The following is a 15,972-nucleotide window of genomic DNA, read 5'->3' on the forward strand; positions in this document are numbered from 1 at the left end:
GAGCACCAGGAAAGGCTGCCATGTTATTTACTGTTAGATTTTTTCTCTTTCTCTCCCTTTCTTCTTAAGAGCGTACGCAAAAAAATTACTTTCCTCTTATACCTCGAATTTGACCCCAGTTGCGATCGAGCTAATGGAGCCGGCTTGCTAACCTGACTCTGCCAGATGGTGGCAGTAGTGAGTTCCCCCTCCTGCTTGACGATGTACTCCGATGAAATGCTGATCGGAGCGATATGTGGCCGTATGCGGCCACTAGAGGCGGGATCAACGTGAGACTGGTGACTTTATTGAAGATGTGCCACAGCGCAAATGTAAACACAACCTAATGGAGGTATCAGATTTTTGTCTTGCTGCTTCGGGTTCGGGAACTTGTGAACTCAATACTGCTGCAATCTGGCGGAGGTTACCGGCCTGCTTGCTCAGGGATAAATTGAATCAGGTCAAGGTGAGACATGACCTTTGATGCGATCTAAATGTGTCAATAGAAAAGGGAGGTACTGTAGGGAGCCGAAATACCACGACTCCAAGTTATAAACTACTTTAAGTTATATTGTATTAACATAGCCTACTCTACAACACATTGGACAAAATTAAACAAAGTTACATAGCGAGGTTATAAACGAAACATTCACTCAACTCCCCTCTGTAGCCAAGCAGCAATTTAGGAGGGAGTGGGAGTATCTTCTGTGAACCTTAATATATTTGGTCTCGCTGAAATGTCAAACGGAATCTCGGATCGTGAAGACATAATTAAGAGTGGCCTTCACACTGTACAAATGTCACCTGTCACACACACACACACACACACACACACACACACACACACACACACACACACACACACACACACACACACACACACACACACACACACACACACACACACACACACACACACACACACACACACACACACACTCTGATCATCTGACAGCACTGCAACCTCTCCATGACCTTCTGCTCTATACTCTTTCAGTTTGTGGTCATGTGTCGGGAGATAGAGGCCGGGGCAAAACCCTGACATTTGCACCTCAGCCAGCTCGGTTTATATACAAAGGCTTACAGTACACTGGAAATGTTGTGATCTAACCTCGTTATCCCTGGGGTGGAGTGCTATTTAACCACATGAACCTTATTATATAGCGTCCCTGTCCTGGCGCAGAAACAGATGGCGATCTACAAGCTCACAACAAAGCACAACGCTAAGTAATCTGAGCTTGTAGGTCATCAAATCATCCAATTGCCATCCAAGGCGTGATAAGAAATGGCACCCTTTTCACATTTGCGCCACCAGGAGGCCACAACCTGACCTGCCCTGGTGGAGACCTGTGCCCCGAGAGGCACTTTATCTATTTTTATCTATGAATATGGGCATGCATTGATTTTTTGACTAACCCATTGAGAACCACTGCTGTATGACAGTATTTGTCTAGCTCTGTGTGTCCACAAGTACATTTTCCTTGATTCTGCACAAGGTGAGGAAATGTGCAAGAATCACAATTAGGTGTTATGTCAAAGGGTCCAAGGGATGTGAGAAATCAACACTGTGTGTACTGTACAGTGTACAGTACACCAATGTTTCCCAAACAGTAGGTGGGATTCGGGATTAATCTTTTTCAACAAAAGTATTTCATCTAATAAAGATTTCAATGAATAAAGTGTTGTGAGCTTGTATATCTGCTATTTTCACTCATTTTGGTCCTGGGCAAATGTTTAATTTCTATTTTGGTGATGAGGAAAAGGTGCTGAGAATAACTGGACCAAGTCTCTGCGCTCACATTTTGACATGCAAGTAAGCCAAGTATCACAAAATACAAAATCACAAAAATGTGTGCAGTGCTGCGTGTGGTGGTGGTCTGGAGTCTTTCAATAACTCTGCGAACGCAAGAGTTCCAGTGCCGTCACTACAGAATGTTTAAGTATGACAGATAAATATGTTTGACAAAATGGTAAAGGACAGGAAATTCAGTAAGAGAAATACATGAGAAAAAAGACTTCTGGGACTTTTTTCATGTAATCTGTGTTTTAAGGTGGTCAGTATATTCAGACTGGAAAAATCTGTTATCCATAAAAATTATGCTACAGCTAATATTTCAAAAGAAAAAAGTGAAGACATAAGCTAATACTTCATCATTTTGTAAGTAATGCAGTTTTGATTCTGACCCTGGCCCTTTAGAGAGCAGCAGCCAGCCCCGTGAGGAGGCAGGCTATAGTCCTCTATTTATGTAAAGAGGTGAAGAGACTGGAAGTGATGCAGACTAGAACATCTGGTTTCCAGTACAAACCTGCCCCTCATAACCCATAACCTGCCTTTACAGCACGGAGGGGTATGTAGACACACAGATATACGCGCACACACATGCGAACATGCACGTGCGCGCACGCACACACACAGACGCACGCGTACACACACACACACACACACGCACGCACGCACGCGCACACTCAGCAAAAATCGCCAGACCTGTAGATTTCAGATTTCCCAGCATGCCCAGCTCGCATTCCTGACCTCCTTCTGTCACCCTCTCATTTGACTCAGCCAACCCCACAACCCCCCCCCCCCTCCCCTTCCCCATGTCCCACACACCACTCAGCCCCCCGTACCAAGCCCAAACTCCCACCACCCCTCTTGTTTTTGAGTCACAAACCTATCCCTCACACGGAATGGGAATCGTTTTCTCGCTCAGACAAACATGCTGATTGACAGGAAACCATGGAACAGACAAACAGTGTTTGCATTGCGCGGCAAGCCAAATGAGGGAAAAAAGGGCCAGCCTGTCAATCAGACTTTTAAACCTTACCTGAGTTAATTGTATATGCAATGGGCACAAATTCCTCACGTCTCTAACAACCACGGCTATTCAGTGCTGCCTGACAGAACTGTGAGATGACTGTGACCTTACAATACCGTAGGCGGGGTAACTGCGGACCCCTGCGGAGTTGGGAATGTGGTTAGAGGGCCAAAAGGGGAGTGATAAGAGCCGTCTCACTTCATTTCGATTCAAGTGGGCTTTGTTGACATGGGAAACAATTATGTTTGCCATGGCAATGTCTCTCTCTCTCTCTCCCCTACAATGACAAGGTAGGGAAGAGGGGCTGCTGGTACTGACAGCAACATTCAAACAGAGAGAGAACTGGAGGCTATAGTCCTCTAGCCATCTTACATACTACAGGTTTATTCTGAGAGCAGCGGTGGAAACTGGAAAGTAACTAATTGCATTTACTTAAGTGGTGTACTTAATAAAATTGTTGAGGTACTTACATTTTACTGGAGTATTTCCAATTTTCAGTACTTTTACTACTACTCCATTACATTTCAGATATACTTACAACACAAACATTCAACACTTTTCCCACCACTATCTGAGAGTCGACCTCATCACTGAGGCCTTTCACTTCCACCTCCTGGTCTAATCTGTCACACAGAGACATAAACAAGGAGGTTGGGAAACTCAACGTTGACATTTTGAGGTACTGTTGGTTTAGTATCAAGCCAAGACAACAATGCCAAATAATCCACCCTATTCCACTGGACGGATCCAAGTATGTACGAGAATATAATCCACACACACACAGACACAGACACAGACACAGACACACACACACACACACACACACACACAAGAAACCGGAACGGAACACAAAAGATAAATCCCTTAATCCCATGTGCATTGAATTTACTTGCACAGATTTAAGTATGTAAATACAAAGCAGCTGCGGAAGATGAGCAGAATGGGTGTAAACTGGAGAAATCAGTAAATGTATAGTCCACACAAAAGGCAACCATATTTTGACATTGAGTGACAACAGTGACGATGACAATTGGATGCAAATGTCAGTGACTCAGTGTCTAAATAAACCCTAGGCTAACATGTGACTGAATGCACTGGCTGGCTGATCGTAGCCTGGCTGGCTGATCGTAGCCAAACACTTGTTACAAAATAGTTACAAATCCGACCTCTTAGCACACACATCTGGCTTAAAGCAAGCGGGGCGCCAGTTCGTGATGCATTAGTCTCGGTACTTACTCTGCACGCCTCCTTGTTGTTGCGCTGAGACTCTGGGTGGGCCGAGTCTGCTCTTGGGCGGGACCATCTCCCCACTCTGACCCTGGTTCTGCCCACCTGAGCTGCCCACCTGACTGTGGGCCGCGTTCGTCGCCAGAGTCTCGGGCCGCGACTCGCTCTGAGCTTTGTCCTGTGGAGGTGGCGAGGCGCTGGCGGAGGACGCCAAGGCCTTCTGTTTGGCTGCGGTGCCTTCGCTGCCAGCCCTCATCAGCTTCTCGCCCACGCTCACCACCCGCACTCGACTCCCGTTGGCCACGCCAGGGCATTCCTTCCTCAGGGCCAGTTTGGATGCTGGCCCCGTGGCCGCGGGCCGGGCCAATCTGGACGGTTTGGACATGCTGGGGGTCTGACCAGTCTGAACTGGATCCACAGAGGGTCTGACAGTCTGAACTGGATCCACAGGGAAGACACTCTAGTCCACCGTTACACACTTTCTCTCTAAGTCACAGCCTGCCTGCCTGCAGCTGGGGTCCCAAGGGTAATCCAGGGTCTTCTTTCTTGGCTCTTGGTGAGAAGACTGTGTGTGTGTGTGAGAGAGAGAGAGAGAGAGAGAGAGAGAGAGAGAGAGAGAGAAAGTCCCAACTTCTCTCAGCGAGTTGTGACTGGTGCAGGTAGGGCTGAGAGAGGGCCAGGTGGGAGGGTACTTTTGGGAAGGCAGAGGAGAGGTGGAGAGGTGGAGAGGTGGGGCGCTGGAGCGGGGGGATGTTAACAGCTCCCTGGAAGGTGTTCTTGCCTCCTGGCGTGGTCTCCTCCTGGAATCATCCTCCAAAGTAAACACTACAGTGTGTGTGTGTGTGTGTTGAGCGAGTGTGAGTGTTTGTTAGTTAGTTTGTGTGTGTGAGTGAGTGTGTGTGCATTAGCGTGTGTGTGTGTGTGTGTGTGTGTGTGTGTGTGTGTGTGTGTGTGTGTGCGTGTGTGTGTGTAAATCAGTGGAGTGACAGGTCGTTCGCTGCCAAAGTCAAATAGGCAGTGAGATTTTTCAGAGTCAGCATTCCCAGTTTCTAATCTCCTTTTTCCCTCTTTCTTTTCCCCTGTCGTTCTCGTGATGTGTCACTCCGCTTCTCGTTTTTGAGCTTTCCTTCAAATTCCCATGCTCCTGTAGGGTCTTCTGCACTCCATCACAAAATGTGGGTTTGTCAACTTTGAGACGCTCCTTCTCTCCTCCCTCCTCCTTCTCCCTCTCTCTCTCTCCTACCTCATCCGCTCTACTATCCCGTCCGTTCAGTCATCCGTCTGTCCGTCTGCCCATTCTCCTGTGCCTGCTCTTCTGATTCGGGTTTTCAGTTCCCCATTTGCTGTGTTTTGTTTTTTCTCTTTTTTTCTGATGCTCAGTGGGTGACCATTCCACAGCTCAGGCAGGGAGAGAGTGAGAGAGAGAGAGAGTGAGAGAGAGAGAGAGAGAGAGAGAGGGAGGGGGGGATGAGTGAAGTAGAGCGATAGAAGGAGGGAGAGAGAGAGAGAGAGAGAGAGAGAGAGAGATGACAATATAAAAGTGCCAGGGGATTGTTGAGTGCAGGATCCCTACTCTTCAGGTACAGCGGCTGCAGTGTGTGCGCGTCAGGCGAATACTCCACACACCATCGCGGGCTTCGCATCCGTATAGTTTCCTTTCTCTCCTCCTTTTCTGGTTAAGTTTTATTATATATTTTTTCTTCTCTCCATTCCTTCAGACGAGTTGATCTTCACTCCGTGCACGTGATCATGTGACACGATGTTCGCACTAATGTAATCTGCAAACACATTTGAACTTGTTCTCGCACACGTGCGGGCACACACGCACGCACGCAGGCGCGCGCACACACACCCCTTCAATGTTGAAGAAGAGCATAAAGAAGGGGAGGCTTAACAGTGCACATCCTTGTGTGTTCCACGCTCTCGCGTGTGTTGTCAGAGCGCCTGGATTTCAGGCTGAGAGACGCAAAAAAAATGACAAAGCAGCACCAGGCAGCACACTGGAGCTCCAAGCTAAGTTATCACAAACTTTTTTTCAACAAACCCTCACAGTAAAATGTGGAATGTTGTGAAAAAGAAAATACATGAAACAGAATCCGCCTCATAACTCCTCTGCTGCAAGGTGGAAAACCTTTGCAGTCTTGTTTGATGAGGCGCTGGGTGAAAGCCATTGTCCATCCCTATATACAGTATTATTAGCCCCACTACAACAATACCACCATCATCTCCAACAGATAGAAGTTGTCAAGCATCATTCAACTCACATTATTTCATGGGAAGTCATGTGTTTTTCTTTCCTAAATTAACGCCCTAGTTTATCATACTACAGTGTCACACAAGCGTATCAAAAGTAACAGATCCACAAGCTCGAAATGCATTTATGCAATTATGCATTTTGAGCTTGTAGATCTGCTATTTTTGCTACTTTTTATTTTAATCCTGCAAAGTAACAGTTTTGGAAATTATGAGGTTTCTACCCGACAGAGACAATAGCTAAAAAATGGACAGTAGGACAAACAGAAGCCTGACCTCACAGGCAACGGGATGACTCTACTCTAGTGACCCCATCCATAGTCTATACGGTCTGTAACAGAATCATTATGTCTGGTCTGCCTGGCTGTGAGAGACACGTGGCGCATCAACCCATGTGTGTCAATCGGGTGACGAGAGACGTCGACACTGGAAAATGGATTCCAGTAAACATTGATGCATCAACAGCCGCGCTGTGAGCTTGTAGTTCTGCTATATTTGGTGAATGGGCGCGCCTTACCCTTTATCCCTAAACATCTTTGCCATATTTTACTATCTTGAAAAAGATTTTAAAATAGTTCAACTAGCCGATCTACATCGACATGTTGTGAGCTTGTAGATCGGCTATTTGAACTATTTCAAAATGTTTTTCAAAATAGTAAAAAATTGCAAATAGGTTTAGGGATAAGGGGTAAGGGATATTGAACCGGTGTGTAGACTGAAAAGGAACACACCACGTAAAGTGCAAGTGAAAGTATATTCACACTGAGTCCCTTTGATTCAAACTGTTCCCAGATACGATTGGCTGGTCCCCGCTGGCCATGATTCACATTGGCTTTGAATCTTCCGCATCAGAGTACACTTCATTCAACTGTATTCAATGCTTTCACATTGCATCGATCCGTATCGGAGTACACTACAATCGGTCCCGAGACTACCTCCATGTGGTCGCGGGAACGGTTGGGTGATCCGCTCCCGGGAACGGTATGCAGCATTCACACCACAACCACACCACAACATCTGCCAAGTGGTCCCGAGTGCGCAACCGAGACTATAGTCGGGAATCTGCCCCGAGGCACCCCTGGACTTGCGTCGAGGCACCCTAGGGTGGCCACGGCACCCCCTTTGAGAAACCCCGATTTGGACAGTTGTGCGCTGCGTCACGCACTGAAATAAATAGGCATTGCAGCGCGATGGGAGCTTGTAGATCTGCTATTTCCGGTGCGCGGCCAAGTATAAATCACGCATAGCAGGGGAGGGTTGCTCTCCAAGGTCAGGGCCATACCACTTAGATATCATCCAAATGAGAGGGGACGTTGAAGACGCCCGATATAGAAAAAAGCCACATTCGGTATTTTCCATATGCCACCACCACGGCTTTCCCACTGTCCGCCTTTAAAGCTGAATGTGTGTATACTGTAAATGCAACTGTTATAGTGGGAATTAAAGAAACAGTACGTTATGGTTCATTCACAGTTCAGACACACACACACACTCGCAAGTACCAAATAACAAATTCCACGCAGGAGATTTCCACAATCCCCACAACATACAGTAACACGTTTCCCTTCCCCCACCACTGTTTGTGACAATTGTACACCAGTATAAGCCGTCCAAACATGACACCAGACAACAATCCCCTCATTCCGATGAGTCCAGTAACGTATCCTCCACACAAGCAGCGAGGGAAGTATGTTGACCTACATAGTGTTAAGTGGGCAGGTCTCCACCTAGGGTTAAACCCTAATCACCTCCATGGAGCTGTTCAGTGTCTCGTGGATTTGGCGGAAGCGACAGAGAGGGATAAATATGGAGAGAGAGAGAGAGAGAGAGAGAGAGAGAGAGAGAGAGGGGGGGGGGATATTAAATGTCTGTGAGATTAAATAATAGCTTACTAGATGTTACATTTTAGTTCCACCAGTGGTGGAAAACGTACTCTGTTACAAGCAAGTCTGGAATTCAAAATGTACTTGTAATACCAATAATACCAAAGTATTGGTATTATTGTGTGCATGTAGATCGGCTATTTTCAAATAGCCGAAATGTATTTAAGTGTTTAGGCTAAAGTATGTTTTGTAACAATATTCCAAATCTACAATCTAGTGACTAAAGCTGTCAAATAAATGTAGTGGAGTACTAAAAGTAGACTATTTGAATCTGAGATGTAGTGTAGTAGTAGTAAAAGTATTGGAAATTGGAAATACTATGGGGGAAAAAATCACACCCGTGTGAAGTGAGGGTAGCTCTTATCATCGTACATCAACATGACGTAACATGTCTATTTGCTCAGACACACTATGACATAAAATTCTCCATTCATTGTCAATGGGAATTTAATGTTTGTGTAAGACGAAAATCTACACTAATAGTTGAATATACAAAAATAGGTGGGGGGGGGGGTGACTCTTTGATTTTGAAGGGCCAGTTTGCCACATAGTATCAAAACAAAGCATGGAAACTAATACACACGTGTATACTCTGCATACATGATGCTTCTGTGGAAGAAACAATATAAGGTTTCTCAAGGTGGCAATTAAAGTACAGATTAAGTAAAACTCTTCCCCCCCTCTCGGTCCCTCCTTCGCTGTGTGTGTGCGTGCGTGCTTGTGTGAGCGTATGTGCGTGTGTGTAAATCAAAACCCTCATACAGTATGTGGATTGGAAGTCTCCCAGCTCCCCTCAGCTTTCAAGCCGTGGCTATGATTGTACAGCAGGCCAGACACGCAGCTAAACTTCAAAGCCCTTAAATAACACAGTAGTTTATGGCAGGATGCAATTTCAGAAACTTTTCTCAATTAAAGTTTATTTTTCGTGTGCGATCACAAAGCAACATCCACATATCACATAACGAATTCTGATCCGAACGCGTCGTCTGGGCACAAGTCACGGACGCCATTTGCATTTCAAACGGCCCGGCGGCAGAGACGTGCAGTGAAACACTGAGGAGAAGATTCGGGTGGTTGAAACTGGCACCGAATTAAACGCTTGGGTGGTGAAATGTAATTCACCACTCTGCCACCCACAGTCGTACAGAGAGAACGCACCACAGGTCTGTGGCCGACCGGCGAGTTTCGCCTTCCATCCACTGCATATCTTTCCATAAGCAGTGGTGGGAAAAGTACTGTTTACAATAAGTAAAAGTATCAATGCTGCAAAGTATAGACGCATTGTAGATCGGCTATTTTCAGGTGGCCGAAATGAATATATAGGGCTGAAGAAGTGATTCATGTGTATGTTCTGTAAGAATCTGCAAATTAACTAGTACCGGTAACTAAAGTTTTGAAATAATTGTAGTGGAGTAAAAGTATAATATTTGCCTCTGAGATGTGAAAAAACAGAGTGTGCTTTAAGTAAATGTACTTGAGTAAATGTACTTGGTTACTTTACGCCAGTGTCTATAAGGCAAGTGAACAAGCCAACTGTTTAACAATACCGACAGTAAGGCGGGGAATGGGCAACTTGGGGGTTGAAAAGGTTTAGAGCGTTTGAAAGGTTTACGCTGTGGAGTGTTAGAGGAGAGGTCTGCTCTGTTTACACTACACCCGCTTTACTTTACACCAGTGGTGGAAAGTACATTTACTCAAGTACTGTACTTGAAGTACAATTTTGTATTTGTACTTTACTTGAGTATGAGTGGAGCATTTACTTCTACTCCACTACATTTCAGATCCAATTTTCAAATATTGTACTTTTACCCCACTTCTTTGAAAACTGTAGAAAGATACTTTGTAGATTTAAGATCATTATCACAAAACATAGCTCCAACACTTCAGCCCCAATAGGCCTAGTCATTTCGGCCATTTGAAAATAACTGATTTACTTAAGTAAGACAATTGAGTACCTTTTCCCACCACTGCTTGTTACAGAGTAAATCCCTTGAACCGTGCAGCGGTTGTTTACAGTCCATGAAGAGCGCGCATACGCAGCTGGCCTAGTGGGAGTTACTGATTGACTTAGCGGAGACACTGGAGTCTGGCCCGTCTTATCGTGGCGGGGTCGGCGAGGGTTGTCTGAGTGCCTCTGTGGTATTTCTGTTAATTAACTGGCCGTTCTCACTGAATGGCCGTTATTAAAAGCCAGGGCCGCGGGTTAGAAACTCACACGACTGGCCCACTGAGAGCTGGACCGCTGCCAAACTGGGTCAAACTGGGCCGCGTGTAACGAGAGGATCTGTCCGCGCACAGACGGCATCCCACGCATCAACAAAGAGGAATATAATATAACGCATGCCTTTGGTGTTGTTGAGTATTATTCAGGGCAGTAAAACTCAAGATGAGGTAAATTAGAAAATCATTCTAGACTCTCGGGATTGTTAACTTTTAGATTAGGCTGCAAACTCAATTAATGCCCTATGCGCTATAATGTATACAGCTTGAGTATAGCAGTGGTGAAAATAGCTGCGAGATGGTGTGAGCTTGTTGCCTCTTTATTATATTATTTGAAAACGGTATTAAAAAGTCAAAATTAAATTGCCACTGGACTTTCATCACTGCAGGGCCCCCCCAAAGAATCATGTGGGGACCCCCCTGGGAGTCCTGCCCACAGGTTGAGAACCACATGAGTATAGTTGCAAAAGCATCTACTGGCTGGACGGAACAACCTTCACAGAGAGCATCACTGGGGATTAATTTGTCAGGTTAGTGTGGAGAAGGCATGGATTAAATGAAAGTTTTAGAGGCTTTTCAAAACCCAGAGGAGTCAAGGTTGTCTCCTGCAGTCAATCACGTACTCATTGACAGTTCAAGGCATTCGTCCTCAGCATCTCTCATTAACTCACTGAATTTACACCACAGAAGAGCATCTGCAGACAGTATAGTGACCACGTGCACAAGACACACACACACACACACACACACACACTAATTAACATGCCGTAAACACAACATAAACATTGTGCCTGCAGGGTGTTGACTGGCACTGTGAGATGGTCCAGGTGTCATTTATGTAGGCCTACATACATACACTCTCTTTAACGCATGCACGCACGCACGCACACGCACACACACACACACACACACACACACACACACACACACACAGGGTCAGTGTGCACTGTACGGCGGAAAAGCTGTAAAACAATCTATAAACCAAACGTATAGTAACACAAGCAGCAGCACCTTTATAGGAAATCGCCACAAGCATCTAGATTGGATTCTGTTGATTATACGGAGAGAAAAAGTGTGTAATTTTGGAGGGTAAAAAAGCGCACCCGGTCCAAATTGCACCAAAGGCTACAATAAAGTTCAGAATAACAATGTCTCTCACCCCCAGAAAACAATCAATATTTCATCAGAGACTTTTTTCCCCCCTTCACATTAACATGTGACTTGGAACATGCCTCCCCATCTGGAACGCCCCACATGATCAACAACAAGGACTGGTGCGTATGTGTAATCCCGCTGCAGCGGTGCATGCTCTTTGTTCTGCGGAGAGAGAGACAGAGAGAGAGAGAGAGAGAGAGAGAGAGAGAGACAGAGAGACAGAGAGACAGAGAGAGAGAGAGAGAGAGAGAGAGAGAGAGAGAGCGAGCGCTGACTGAGAGCCTCCAGACACTGACAGAGGTAATTAGTATCACGGCCCCATGTCCATCCCGCTACTCAACCGTCCACTGGAACAGGCAAGCCGCACCATGCGCCGTTATCCCATATGACTGAACGCCCCATGCGCTATCCCATATGACGGAACGCCCCATGCGCTATCCCATATGACTGTCACTGAACGCCACGTGCCAATCATGCGGCTGGGAAGGCTACTCCACTCCTCCTGGCACTCCTCAACATCGCTCTGTCGAAAGATACTTTAAGCCCATAGGCCTACTGTTATACATCGGCTATTTGTTCCACTTTCAAAATGAACGTTTCGAATACTTTTGACATGTTTTAACAACACAGATCATGTAAGAGGGATCCCTGGCACAAACAGATGGGGGTTCAGATGGGGGTTCGCAAACAAATACATTGTTTTGGGGTTTTTTAAAACATATGTTTATAGATTTTTCTTTACAACATAGTATATAGGCTCTTTATATGAAAATGTTTAAGAACCACTGATTTAAACATTAGGAAGCAAGCCCAAATAACTACACTAGAAACAAGAAAAAAAGCAACCTGTAGTTGCTTCAACTACAATCACACTAGCCCAACAGAGGACAGCACTGTCTTCTCCCTTCACCGTTGCTAAGACGACAAACCTTGGATTGATTGATTTGGTGTCTGGTTTCTCAATATTACACACAGCAGAGTTGACTTGCCTGGACTTGAATTCAATCTGTTCCAATATCACAGCCTTGATTGATGCCACAGAGTTAATAATGTCAATCACTCCCTCATGTCGTAAAGCAGTAAAGCCACTGGTTCACAAATTAATATGTATTTGGCAGTGGACCCGCATCTGAAAAGATATTGTGCAAGGGACCCCCCCCCCCCCCCCTACAAGATTTGTGTTATTAAAATAGTTACAAAATATTAAAACCCTGTCTTATGTGTAATGCATCATACTGAAACTCAGTCTGTTTTCGGGACGGATAATGAGTCATTTTGAAAGAAAAGCAAGCTGTCTCTCTCAAGGGATAACATCATATTGCCTTGAGTCAGAGATGCCCACAATCTCTGAGCTTGAGTCTGAGTCGAGTCTTGAGTCTTTGGGGGTCAAGTCCGAGGTCGAGTCTCAGTCTTTGGAGGTCAAGTCCAAGTCGAGCCTCGAGTCTTTGGCCATGAGTCACAAGTCTCTTAAAAAGAAAGTAGTACAAAGAAAGGGGAAAACCCCCCTTTGCTGGAAGTTCACTTCCGGGTTCTCGATCAACCTTCTGTTCCTAATAATGGCCCAGCAGCCCGCTTTCACTACCATTTGCAATACATTAAAATCTCAAGTCAATGACGTTTTGGGCGAACTTTACACTTAATTACCGTAGTAAATCTAAACACTTCATATTTTCAATAGCTAGTTTAAAGTATTTTTTAAATCATCATTATATGCGTTTAGTAAATTATGGTCATATTCATTTTAAAATGAATGATAAAGTAGGGTATGTTTCCAGGGTTTCCTACCCGGTTCTACCGAGTGCGGTTTCACCCAGACCCCACTTTGAGAACCACTGTCTTATGTAATGCATCATACTGAAACTAAGGATCTTATAAATAAATGCTGTCTGCTCTTGGAATGATGTGTCATTCTGAAAGAATAACAAACTGCCTCAAGGGATAAGATCATATTGCCTCGGGTTGGTGAAATATCATTACTGGAAATGAGGAGAAGCCTTTGAAAACCAAATTCTTAGAACAATGCTTGTCAACAGTGGGTCTGGGACTCTGGGGACTCCCAGGGGTCCTTGGGGGAGTTCCATGGGGACCCCAGCAAGACGAAAAACAGTTTAATTACACTATTATTTCGCAGAGTATACGTTTGCCCAATGAGAGAATGTATAATGTGAATTTTCTCACAGAATACTCAACTCCATGGCAGTGGTTCTCAACCTGTGGATCGGGTCCCCAGATAATGTAAGGACCTTTAAGACCTTTACTAAAATAAATAAATGAAATAAAAAAGACCATTACTGCATCAAAAGTAATCAACTAACTATACTATATAAACTGGTCAACAATTGTCAAATAATAAAAGAAAAAAAAGCCAAACTCCAAGCTCACAATACCTGGAGATCGACAAACTCAGTCCCAGTTCAAATATGAATATTTGGGGGGGGGGTCACATCCACACCATGAGTCATCATAGGATATGTCTTTCAGTTAGGATTTAGAAGACATTTCTGAACTGTCTGAGTCCTCTGGAGTTCATGTTCCATCACAGGATCTGTCTCTATAGTATACAGTCTGTCTCTGGGGCCCCCATGTGGCCTAATGCTTCACTCCTACTCTAAGCCATAAACTCCTCAACATCTCAGTGTTAATGAACCCTGTAGTCTCACTGAGCAACACACGCGCGCACACACACACGCACACACACGCGCACACACACACGCACACACACACACACACACACACACACACACACACACACACACACACACACACACACACACACACAGAAACAGGCAGAGTTTGACAAATTAACCACACACATTAGCTTTGCGGCTATTTAAAACGTCCCCATGCCTCTTAAAAATCACAGAACTGGGCTTCTACTCCATCTAGATCGCTCGCTGCTCGCGCTCATTACATTTTTACCAAACTGGGGGTCAGACAGACGGAGACTGAGAGACTGAGAGTTGTGTAAAGAGGAGGTGAGCAGAGAGACAGACCGCCATGCCGTAGGGACTGATGTAAATAAGAGGATCCTTCACTCACTTTATAACATATCGATTTTACTCTAATGGCTGGGGCCACAGAGGGGAAGGGAGGGAGGGAGGGGGGAGAGAGAGAGAGAGAGAGAGAGAGAGAGAGAGAGAGAGAGAGAGAGAGAGAGAGAGAGAGAGAGAGAGAGGGGGAGAGCTGGGGGGAAGGAGACAGACCAATATATCAGAGTGAGAGGCAGTTATCCAATGGGGGGATAGCGGAATCTTCCAGGGAAGAGACGCATAGAGAGAGAGAGAGCAGTGTCACGCCAAAGATTAAAGCAATACCCCTCTATTCTCAGCAGCTGGGTATTAATGTATTGACATAAAACATATGAATTTATGTGCATGCCATGAGCATGTGCATTTTGTCACACGCACACGCAGCACGCACGCAATTCTGAGGCATTTGAACTTTGAGTATTTCTCATTTCCAATACTTTTTACTTCTACTCCACTATGCAAATATTGGTTTGGTCCACTACAATTATTTGAAAACTTTAGTTACTACTGGTAGTTACTTTGGAGATTCTGATTATTAATACAAAATGTAGCCTACATTAACCACTTCTTCAACAGTACTATAACATCCAAAGCGAGTGCGCGCGCACGCACGCACGCACACACGCACGCAACACACACACACGCGCACACACACACACACACACACACACACACACACACGGTTATTATTAAATGTGTGACCACCACTGCAGAGCCATGGCCCTACAACACTTGCCGCTAGACGGCGCAAGGCACAGCACAGTTATCAGTGCTAGTTTACGACAGACACAGTTGTCAGACTCACTTTCACATCCCAGTGCGCCCCACGTTGTATAATTATCCAATGTTCTTCCGCCCATCTTGTGCCCATGGGCGTGATGCATGGTCTTAAAATGAGGTGTGGTCTGGCACATTGCTATCTCATTTACAGTGAGAAAATTCAAGAAGGGACTAACTGCGCCTTAGAGACCAGTGGTTCCCAAACTTTATAGCTTGAGACTCAAAAAAGAAATTACCCGATTGCCCGGGTCACAAACTAGGTGTCGCTTCACGCTATGGCTACGTTGTGAGCTTGTAGATCTGCTATTTCACTACTTCTTAAACGTCAATCAATTTAATTGATTAAATCAATTTAATTGATGAAAACTTGTTCAAACTTTTTTGAAACTTTTTAATGTGGAAGAAGAAAAAAAATCGGCCTCCTGGTGGCGCTATAACAGGCCCATGTGGAAAAATTGGGGCAGAGGTTCATCTCTGGCATCCAGGGAGTGTGTGGCTGTGATCAATCATCAAGCCATGGGTGGCAGAGATTAGCTGTCCACAGACGGACACACGGACAGACGGACGGACAGACAGACGGAATGCAAAACATACTCTCTCCTTACGCCGGACTCCACTGGAGTGGACGCGTCA

At 45.2% G+C, this 15,972-nt stretch overlaps 1 protein-coding gene across 11 annotated transcripts in view; it reads right to left on the bottom strand.

Moving 5' to 3' along the window:
* kiaa1217 (KIAA1217 ortholog) overlaps window positions 1-15,972 on the bottom strand; it is a 145,872-nt gene that overhangs the window by 111,837 nt on the left and 18,063 nt on the right. For 3 of the 11 annotated variants that reach the window (XM_080793432.1, XM_080793430.1, XM_080793421.1), the window contains exon 1: window positions 4,029-4,624. The exons of 1 other annotated variant lie outside the window; for it this stretch is intronic. In XM_080793432.1, the coding sequence (XP_080649558.1) occupies window positions 4,029-4,404 (376 nt within the window). In that variant the 5' untranslated portion in view covers window positions 4,405-4,624. Of the gene's footprint in view, window positions 1-4,028; window positions 4,627-15,972 lie in introns of those variants that run through there. 7 more of the 11 variants (XM_080793431.1, XM_080793429.1, XM_080793424.1 and 4 more) reach the window with 3 other exon arrangements.

The sequence above is a fragment of the Protomyctophum bolini genome (assembly GCF_963924005.1).
Source record: "Protomyctophum bolini genome assembly, chromosome: 21".
In the NCBI taxonomy this organism is placed as follows: domain Eukaryota; kingdom Metazoa; phylum Chordata; class Actinopteri; order Myctophiformes; family Myctophidae; genus Protomyctophum; species Protomyctophum bolini.